The sequence below is a fragment of the Montipora capricornis genome, chromosome 2 (genome assembly GCF_036669925.1).
Source record: "Montipora capricornis isolate CH-2021 chromosome 2, ASM3666992v2, whole genome shotgun sequence".
In the NCBI taxonomy this organism is placed as follows: Eukaryota; Metazoa; Cnidaria; class Anthozoa; order Scleractinia; family Acroporidae; genus Montipora; species Montipora capricornis.
This window is the reverse complement of record NC_090884.1, coordinates 61,325,371-61,336,511: the sequence shown is the minus strand read 5'-3', so window position 1 is coordinate 61,336,511 and position 11,141 is coordinate 61,325,371. Positions and strand designations below refer to the sequence as shown.

General features: G+C 39.1%; 1 protein-coding gene across 2 annotated transcripts in view; it reads right to left on the bottom strand.

The window, feature by feature from the left end:
• Positions 1-1,924: 1,924 nt before the first annotated feature.
• The window catches only part of LOC138030175 (uncharacterized), a 10,957-nt gene continuing 1,740 nt past the window's right edge, over positions 1,925-11,141 (bottom strand). Inside the window, exons 2-7 of one of the 2 annotated variants that reach the window (XM_068878068.1) lie at positions 10,060-10,164; positions 8,321-8,395; positions 6,262-6,336; positions 4,307-4,360; positions 2,908-3,325; positions 1,925-2,515 (exon numbers count right to left, since the gene is read on the bottom strand). In XM_068878068.1, coding sequence (XP_068734169.1) covers positions 3,270-3,325; positions 4,307-4,360; positions 6,262-6,336; positions 8,321-8,395; positions 10,060-10,164 — 365 coding nt within the window. In that variant the 3' untranslated portion in view covers positions 1,925-2,515; positions 2,908-3,269. Of the gene's footprint in view, positions 2,516-2,894; positions 3,326-4,306; positions 4,361-6,261; positions 6,337-8,320; positions 8,396-10,059; positions 10,165-11,141 lie in introns of both variants that reach the window. The other variant, XM_068878062.1, reaches the window with a different exon arrangement.

Genomic DNA, 11,141 nt, shown 5'->3' with positions numbered 1-11,141 from the left:
TTTTCCCTACAATATCTACCAATTTATAGAATTGCCCTTTTTACGCGGGCACTTCTAGGTTGCCTCCTCGGGTTTTGGCCCTGCGGGGGCAATAACCGTATCCATAGTAACAAAACCGTTTGCCCACCCCCCCAAATCAGTCAACATCGTTCAACATTATTCAACAAAATCGAACAGATGTTGAAGCGTTTGCGCGGGCCTTTACATTGAAGAAAACAAATCGTTAATTAAACTGAAACGACCCTAACTGGAGTCTTGTGGCGTAATTTAAATCCACTGTAACAATCCTCTATCACTACGGCTTCTTTTCAGCATTTTAATGCCTGTTCCCAAGGGAATTTTATTGACTCGTGGAGACTCCGGGAACATTTGGTTGAGGTCAGGTAAGATCAGTTACAGAGATGTTATAGCTCTCACAAAAGCTTAAACGACTTCCCAAAATACTTGACTTCTTTCTGTGGTATTTAACATGAATGCGTGAAATGTGGTCTTGGTGAAAGCTTCGACGCGAAGAAAGGTTTCAAGCGAGGGCATTCTCCATTAAGACTCAGGAAAAATGGCATCTAGGAATGCTACTTCTAACCATCCTAACTGACTCTGGTTCACCTTCACTTTTGCACGGTAAGTCGGTTCAGATCGTTTCAGTTGCAAGTTCTCAGTTCCGCTGCCCTGGATTCGCGAAAAACACCCTCAGGAATCCAGGATACAGTTCAGCAAATAGATGTTGCGGTTAAGTAGGTACAATTTGAAGGTCACGAAAGAAGAACTCCAAGAAGCACATGAAATTAGTATTAATCTTCAGGCCGTGCTCGACTATCAGGAAAAGACTTGGTAGAAAACTCAGCGTGATGGTTTGCTGTCTAAATTGCATGATGGGCCGATGAAATCGATACTTCAACATCCCTCCCCCCCCCGGGCAGGCCCGGGCATTTGACTATCTTCTGTGCCCTGGGAGTGGGGATTTTGACTTCGGGCGCCGAAGTCGCTAACAGCTATAAAACACGTGTTTGGAAGAGATGGGAAGAGTTTAAAGTAAGAGATATAGCACATGTGAGCAATTGGCTTTTGGCAATTGGCAAAAGGTCTTCAAAAGGTCTTTATTGAAGATGACTGGAGCCGACGACGATTGGAGCCGACGACGATTGTTTTTTAGTTGGGTATGACAGACAAATCCGACGATAGGGTAAGGCATTTGAACACCATGTTGGCCCGAGGGGGCGGGAACGATCTAATCTTCAAAAGTTCAAATGTCCGGGGTTTTCCCGGGGGGTGGGGAGGGGGAGTTGAAGTTTCGAGTTGATCGGCGCAAAAATACTGAGCGAAAAAAGTCATGATATATTTTACCCCAAAAAGGCTATCAATTGCCCGATGTGAAGGAATCCGGAATCTGGAATCCCGCAAATGTGACGCCTTGGAATCCAGAATCCAGAATTTATAGATTTCGATGAAAATTCATTTGGAACCTGTGAGTTTGGAATATCCAGAATCCACGACTCGGGATCCGGAATCCAGAATCCACGGTCTGGGATCTGGAATCCGAGGGCCACCGGGATTCGTTTACATAGAACGACATCAACAATGAATGTCAAATGAATATCAAAGACAAAAACCTTTTTCTCAGTTTTCAGTAAACCCGACTACGAACGTCAGCTGTCGGTTAAACTGAATATTTGTCAGTTGTTAGTGCCCTTACTGGATTTTTTAGGCCATTTGTCGGTTGTCAGTTAAACCCATCCAGGCATAAGAAAGAATTGGGGACCCATATCCTTAAATCACGACCAAACGTTCCTCAATCAAATTCAAGACAGCTGTACAAGCGGAGGCTGCGGAACATCGCGTTTTATATGGTGATGCGTAACTAGTCAAGAAGACCGGCTACTGCAATCGAACTGACGCCGCGCTCTACACCAAAGTGACATCATCGTAAGACAAGCGATTATACTTTAATATAAAACACTATTAAAACTGACACTCCATGATCCGATTTTAGGGCAATAAAAGAAAGACTAAAGAGCATGCAGACAGTTCTAATTAAATCTCTTCAAAGATAAGTCGCTGTTATCGCGGTAACATTTTCTTCGCTCTGCCAAACAACGTTATCTTGTAATTCTTCTGAGCTCCATTTCTCAGCTTGCCCGGCAAATGATCTCGCCTTCCTCAAATCCACAATTGGAAACAGAGGAGGAATGGGCACTGCTATGTGCATATCATTTTGTGAGCGAATTAGCCGCAGATTTCCACGCCAGGGGCCCGTTTCTCGAAAGTCCTGAAACTTTTCGGGTGCCATAATTTACTCTGTATCGTGAGAACGGACAGGTTTTTAGTCACAAAACTTCACAGTCATTTTGCCTTTAGATGTCTTGGAAACATACTGAAAGACCAGCCTATCAAAACAAGCAGATGACAGTTTTGTAAATAGCTTTTCGGGTCCGAAAGTTTTCGGAACGTTCGAAAAACGGGCCCCAGGTTTTCAAAACCAATAGACGTCAGGAACAAACTGGTTTAAGGACGGTGCCTACTAATTCAAAGGTATTTTTGCGCGGTTTAATGAATATGCGGGAAAAGCAGATCTCAACAAGTGTTATTGAAATCCAAAAAGAAAACTGGGGGTAACCACGCATTTTTCGAAGATAAATAATGAACAATATTTGTAAAAAGCTTTAAAATACAGAGCAATGTATGGCGTTCTTTTCCAAATTGAAGCTTAATTATCTCTGAAAAATGCGTGGTTACCCAAATTTTCTTTTTGGATACCAAGAGCACTTGCTAAGTTCTGCTTTCTGCGCATAGTTTTGAGCCGCGCAAAAATATCCCTGTATTAGCAAGCACAACCTATAGGAAATCCTACTATCTCGAAATGCGCAGAACGTATGCGCAATAACAATAGTAGGCACCGTCCTTAATTGCGCATTGAACTGAACTAACGAGACTTACTTGATGTCAAATTTAACTGCATCTGAACTAACCTTAAATGATCTTATTTAACCGTAAGTTTGCGAATAACTCTAAAACGTTGCTCAAACGCAACGAAAATGGGTAAAGCGGAAGGCAAAAATTATTCTCTGCAAAATTTCGATGAAATGTGACAAATAATCTCTTTCCATTTGATTTTTGGCCGCGATTTTTGTTAAAAATACTTTCAAACAAAAATACAAGCAGTTTTCATTTGGATAGCCAAATATGAAAAATAACATGCTCACAACACATGAGCTGCAGTCACAGTAGATAGACCGTGATTTGTCATCAACAGGGCGAGTGACAGAATCACACTAGGAGCTGGCTGTGTTATTCTCATCTTGATCCACCTGAAGAAACTGCTTTATACCTGAACAAAGAAAAAAGGAATTTACCCTATTCAAATGCAAGTGAAACACGACTTCTGACCAAATTTTCCGTGAAAAAAAAAGTATTTTCTTCATTGAAAAAGGGCAGATGGTATGACCAGGTAAAGTTTCAGCGAAGAATGCCCTTGAGCTGTCAATAAACTTTAAGCATAAATTATTCTTTGTCTTCAGTCTTAAAGCGCATATTTAATCACGTTAACATTCATCGATCCAACAGACCGTGCACGTGCTAACTACCATTCATATATCAAATGGTCTTAAAGTAAAACTGGTTAGGTTATACCCGCAGGAACCCTACTACTTGTAAAAAGTAAAGGTCCCTCTGCAACTTTTGCTTCCAAACTTTTCATTCCACACAGTAGTTATTGAACGAAAAAAATGTATATATTTCAAACGCTGGAACTGAAGAAATCATCCTTGCACTTATCCCGTTAACGTCACCTAAATTTTTCATGTGGCTAAAAGAAACAATTGCTTAAATTTCCAGGGAAGTGCGAGGTTCGATTCTCCCTTTCCACAGAAGTTATTGCCTGAACCAGAAGCTCGTGACCTTGAAGCGTTTAACTCTGGTTCAGAGCTGGAGTTTTTTTAGTTTAAAAATGTCCTTATTTGGATATAAAGTAGCTCGCATTTTCCCGCGCGTGCAGTATCGATCTTATTTTTGTCCATATTCGGGCACAAAATTGGTGTCCAAGGTAAAATCCCCAGCATTGTTCTAAGGGAAAGAGTTGTAAGTTACCCGCTTCTGCCTGAACTTGGTGCAGAATTAACTTAGTGGTCTCACCTTCAAATGCACACGAAAAATAATTGTTATTCCAAAAACGTCAAAATGTTATTACACAAGAAGAATCTCCGGACATCACATTTTGACCTTTCATTTCACTACTTTAAAAACCTCTTCTTACATAAAGAGACGAAATGAGCAATTTAATAAATCACTGTTCTCTGGAAGAAAAACCTACCCTGTAACTTATTTTCAAGAGCCTTTCTCTTGTTATTTGATATCTGCAATTCATCTGTTGCACAAAGAAAAAAAAAAAAAACAGAAAACAGTGAATTGAGTCAGAAATCAGTGATGCTGGGCTGATATTTTTAAATCATGTGACAACTAAATCCCGAAGGGTGCAAAGTGCAGGTTGCTGGTTAGTTAAGGTTGCAGATCATTGTTTTACCTTACCTGAAACAACCCAGACTTTTACAAAAATGCAAACATTATCTAAAGCATAGTGTTCAGGCCTAATGTTAGCATAAATCAATCAATGACTTTATCACGTGTCAAAGGTTTGTAGCCGATGGGAAATATCCCTTTACTAATTGGAGACACTTAATGATAAAGTAATTATGGACCACTTAACATTAAAACTAATAAGAATTTAAAACCTACTAAGTATCAACTAATGGTATCCTAGTAAAACCTAACATCCCAAGGTGAATGAAATTTCGTTCTGCTACGAGTTACAAAGAGTGCAGTTTAAACAATTGTTGTCTTCTACAATCAAACTTAAATCACATATGCGAATACGATGTTTAAAACTGCCCAACCCATTCCACAACTTAGGTCCCAAATAGGTGAGTGAATGTCTGCCGTACTTCTTGGTCGTAAATCTAGGGATGGCAAACTCTGACACGGTTAAATTATAAGGTGAGCAGTGCATATGAAATAGCTCGCATACTTTTGTGGGACAATCTATGTTTCACCTTATACATAAGGATGGCGATATCTTGTAGTCTTCTATTCTGTAGCGGCATTAGGTTACTTTTATTCAAAAGAGTTCAGTAGCTTGATTGCTTATCCAGGAAAACTGCGCGTAATGCTCTTTCCTAAATACGTTCGAACTTTCTTTTATCAGTAGCAGAACAGAAGTCAGAGAGAAGTGCCAAGGCAGATGGCAATAAGTTACGTACGGTTATACAAGCTTAGTTTCGCACTAGTAGGAATAAGTTTTTTAAGTCTCATCATTATGCCTACCCTTTTGCCTTCCTACATATTTCATTAATGTGATTGTTAAAGTTCAGCTGGTCGTCTGCAGTGACTCCTAGCAACTGAAGAGACTCTGAAGAGTCAATGGTGTTTCCTTGAAAGTGTAATGGGGTGTCCTTTGCTGTACTGCTATGGTTGAGAGTCATAGTTTGGTATTTGCTCTGAGGCTTCCTTTTAGCAGATTGCTAGCATACCACACAGAGGCTTTATTGGCATTGGTTATTAGGTTGTTGTTAGCTGTTTCATACAGTTGATGATCATCCACGTACGTATATAGAGAGATGTGAGTTAATTACGTATGTCAGGTTGTTTTGGAAGATGTTCCACAGCAACGGGCCGAGGGTGGATCCCTGAGGATGACCTCTCTCAGTCCGCTTCCACTAGCTTCTAATACATGTACAGTAGCTCTTAGTTTCACTCGGTTCAGTCGGTCACACAAGTAGGATCGAATTAGGTCGAGTAGTTCATACGAGTAATTCGAGTAATTGATACACTCTTAGTTTGCTGATCATAAAGAGAGGATGCAGCTTTGGGTTGTTTCAGCTATGGTGAAACAATGACCTGCAACCCAAACCTTCAATCCGGTAATTTACTCAATAAAATAAAGATACATTTATCTTTATTGCAATTCAATGGCAGTTTAACAAGTTTAATAGAGTAATAATATTATTATTAGAAAGCAATAATAATAAGGATAGCAGAAAATCATAAGGCCGATTAGGATATTTAGCTGAAAGTGATTACCATCTTACTGTTTTAACGTGGTAAAAGAAATGAAGGATTTGGTTGTTCTCATAGCCTATTAATTTAACTGGCCATCATACAGCCAGATTAAACTTAACAAAGAAGAATCTTATTTGTCAAACAAATCTTATGCTCTATTTTTTTGGGTCACTACCAGCATTAGGCAACGTTAGTTAATTATTAATGAGTCACCTTGGAGGGCTTTGATCGATTCATCTTTAGTTCTTCTTATTTCCTTTTCTTCCGCAAGATGCCGTTCGAAATCAACTGATATGGAAGAAAAGAAAAGAATACTGGTAATTAACTGCTGACTCTTCAATAGTCAATTTCACAGTTGTGTACTTTGTTACCTGGCCTATGAATGAAAGTGAGGCTGGAGTTGACCTTGTTTTGATAGAAACCTCATTGCTTTTCTTATGTAACTTATTACAAATTAGCATGACAACAACATCATTAACATAAGAAAAGGATGGAGGTCTGTATCACAACAATGTCAACACCAACCTCACTTTCATTAAAGGCCAGGTAACTAAGCACACATCTGTAAAGAGGTCTATTTGGTCTTTGTTCATGTTCATGATCATTTCTCAATAATTAATTTATTGAGAAAACGATCATGAACATTTGGGGGTAAAAGTAGTTTAAATAATAAGTAATGGCAATTATTGTCTAAATAGGGCTACTACGTGGTGTAAGCCTCGGACAAAACGAGAGCGCACAAATCGCCCCGAGAGCTGTCTTCAAACCTTTGTTTAGGTCTAATTGGGCCTAAGGTTAGCGTTTATGCATGTTTAGGATACTGTCTGTATTCTTATTAGGCCTAAACAAAAGTTTTAAGACAACTCTCGGTACGTTTTGTGCGATCTCGTTTTGTGCAAGGCTTACACCACGTAGTAGCCCTAAATAGTGTGAATGCAAGGATCATTTCTTCGTAAGAAAGTGTATGAATGATGGTTCTATACCATCATTTGAGATTTTTCTTTTTTTTTTGGCCTTGTCCAGATCATGCCCTCCTTGCGCTGCATGTTAGCGGTACACAGCACAATCCAGTAACAATCCTTATTGTATACTCAACAGAATATCACGTTTCTGATTGGTCAATGAGAGCAAAAGATGTTACAGAGAGCAATACGGAAGTTGCCATGGAAATACTGCCATTCAGTAATTTTGTAAAGTATACATGTATAACAAAGAAAAACTCGTATAAACTTGCTCATGCATTTTGTGATTTATGTAATATATACAATATGAGCAGCAGATCTGTATCACATTTACAAACTCAAGACAAAGAATTCGTACACTGTAAATGTGATACAGATCTGACACAAATATTGTATACACATACACATGTATGACTTATCAGAAGTCTGCATTTAAGTGTTAATAGACAATAGGTATTTTTGGTGATTAAAGACATTTGAACAGGGAATATGAAAAGAAACATTTATGTAAATGAAGAGAAATCTGTATCAGATATACAGACAACAGATATTGATTAATAAAACACTCCTTTTGTTTTCCTAGAATGAATTATTAATGAGTTAAGGTTACTTGTAATCACTTGTTTGAAAGATATAAAATTGCAATCACCTACAGCTTCACCCTGCCAGCAGAGCCTTTCTTAACTTGACAAGAAAGAAAGGACTCTGCACAAATTGTGACCACAGATGTAATTCTGCGAAGTATGCTGAAGCTTTGAGAACCGTTCTGGGGAATAGAAGTCCCAAGGAATATTTGGAATTAATCAAGAGCAAAAGCAGGCTCTTTTCCATTTTTCGAAAGGTAAAGATACAATGGCTGTGCTTCCAATGGGACATGGTAAACCCTTCATTTACCAAACAGCTGTTCTGTTGGCCAAAGGAATGAAGTTTAAAAGGACATGCATGCGTCATGTGGGGCGTTATGCAACTCACGCATGCTTGATGGCAAATCAAACGGTTGCTTGCAGTGGTTTTTCTCTCGGGAAGCATAGAAGAAACCAACTGCTCGCAGGGTAAACACAGGGTTCTGCAGAAGCTCCGGTGACTGTGGAAAATCGCCATCTACTTGACCTGGGTGCAATGGCTACTCAGGGAAAATGTACATGAATTTTTAGGGCCGGCTTGGCAAGGAAAGCAGTTTTCACCAACTACTTGGAATTTTTCTCCGTCTACTTCAAATTTTCAGGAGAACCCTGGTAAACATCACTTTGTCCCATCATTCACAAAATGCACTTGATGTTCATATGATTTCCTATACTTAGATGTATTACCTTCAAGCTCTTTGATTCTTTCCTCTAGACAACTTCGTGCTAATTGCACTTCTTCAATCTGTTTCAGCATTCTGTCTGATTGGATTAAACATGATAGGAAATTACTTTCAATTTCTGTGATTGTATGTACTACATACATGTAAAAACAGTGCAATGAACTTGCATTGTGTAGTTCCAGAAAATATCCATACCCCCCCCCCCCCCCACAGAAAGGATTTTACTTATGACCACCCTCCCCTCTGGATTTTCCAAAATCAGCTCACAAAATAGACCCCCCTCCCCAGCGGAAATTCCATTTTTGTCGCACACCCCTTGGAAATATTATCATTCCTTGTGGAAACCAAAAGTAAGCTATTTTTTTAGTGCAAGATACAGAATTTTGGTCCTTACCGTTTTTTTCCCCCCCAACAATTTGGTGGATACTGTGACCAACACATCACTAGAAGGCACTTCCCCTACAAGGCTGCCTATTGCAGAATTTGCAATATGAAAATTATAGATTTAATACCGTAAATTCTGCTTCATAATTTTGAAAAAACAGCAGTTACTAAAAAAAGTTCACTTCCAAGACCGTTGAGAGAGAAATGCTGAAAAAAAAAACACTTTCCACCACACCAATTGGCATCCTGTCGACTGGCGGTGAAAATTTGACATGTTGCCAATTTCGAATTTGCCGTCATTTATCTCTGATGGCGTTAACCTGTGGTAAACTGCCTTGCACTGCACCTTCTCTGAAAACCTCCTTGAGAATCATTGTTATCGCGATAAGAGGTCTGTTATCTGTTGATTCCGAATTTCTGTTAATTCAATGTTGATGCATTCTTTCAGTTCAAATGCTATTTTTCACGCTTGCGATGACAACTTAAAAATGCGACGAAATATTCCAGCTGAAACGATACAGATAGGAGTGACAGAAGTACCTGGTCAAGTGCAACAGACATATTTTCAATCAGTCACGATTAACTCGTCTACTTTCCACAACATGCGTTTCGATCGCCAGCCGCTACTCAGGAAAATGATCGGACTCTGGCAGCGACAGAATATCGAGCCTAACCAGCATAAAAATACTCATTTTGTGCTTTATATTAGCAAGATTTATTTTTTTGCATTCGAGACTCGAGAAGCAAAATGCAAACGACGACACTTAATGTACAACTGTATGAAAATTGAGACAACCCCCCCTCCCTCCTCTGGAAATTCCTGGGCCTTTGGACCCCCCATCCCCAGGAATTTCCAATCCCTTCTGTGGGGGAGGGGTATTTTCTGGAACTATACATTATTGCTTTTTTATTGGAAGGTTTGATTCACAACGATTTGCTTGTGAAAATAAAAAAAAAGAAATCATGTTGGCCCTCCACTATCACCTTTATTCATGCTCTCTCATTGTTATCACAAAATATATTTTTCAAAATATTGAGTACAACACAAAACTGATGGGTGAAAATTTCAGTGTTGTGTTTCACATTCTTCACATTCAATAGCCAGGTCAGATTCACATGTACCCCTACAGCAGAAAAAGAGATAGACTGCATCCCCTAGGGTTAACAAAAATTAATTCATACTGTAGGTTCTTAGACAATCCGACACAAGACTTAATGTTGTCAATCTAGGCATACCACTGATATTTGCCCTCCTCCCAAATATTTTGAACCCACAACCTTCTCACTAGCAGACTGTTGGGTGAGACAATAATTAATGGCTTTTCCATTATATAACAATAATAATCAGCATCCGCCTACCTTCCTTCTTTTGCAAGAATGCTTTAATAAGGGACAACAAGGTTTCGTCCTCATTTGGGCAACAGTCATTTACCAACGCTGACTGCAAATCTAATGTGGGGAAATCTACAAACAAAAAAATCAAAACCAACATAACAGTTTTAAAACATGGGATACATGTATTTTCCATCAAAGATCATCTGCCAGGGATAAAGCTGAGAAAAACTGTCCGAGCAGAATAATTTTATTGTTACATTGTATATTGGTGACTTCTGTTTGTGAACTTTGAAAATTCACACAAGACTTAAGTTTACCTATAGGAAAACATATGGATTATCCGTCCAGACAAATTTAATATCATGCTGTTGATAGGTATTCATCTGAACCAATGAGCCCTCTCCTTGACTGTATTTATACATAGACAAATTTTAAGAGGTATTTCAAATCTGTCCACAAGGTGATCTTAGACGGAATGATCCTTCTTTTGTTTTTCCTTGGACAGTTTTTCTCCCTGGGTATGATTCGTCTGGATGCATCATCTACTCTAAGCCTTGCAAATGTTTGAATCCTGGCTAAGATATGGTACAAAAGTAGACCAAGAAAACTGATGAACTTTGTCCTGGCCAAACATTTACATGTGCCCAGAGAAAGAAAGTCATCTACCAGGATACTCTCAAATAAAATCCTCCACCTGCTGCATTGGGCCATCCCCACTACCTTGGGCAAAAATTTTCCTAACAGGGGCCTACTGGCTGGTAAATACTGTATACTTCTTCTGGTGTCTCTGCCACTGGGGAAGGGGATTTAGTCTGCTTTTTACAACCCATACCCTGGGGCTTTAGTAGCCTTTTGTTTCACCTTAAAAGCAACCCCTCCCCAGGGGTCAGCCCTAAGGATTAGCCAATGATAAGTGCATAAGCAATATGTGTGTGTGGAAACATTTCTGGCTGCACATTTTATATCTTGCAGATAAATTATTTACAATATTAATTTTCTTCTTTGCTGTCTTAAAACATAAAAAGGACTAGCTTTTTACAACAAATGGATAATGACTTTCTCTCTTTGTCGGAACTGAAAAAATTGGCCCTCAAGTCACAAAGAAC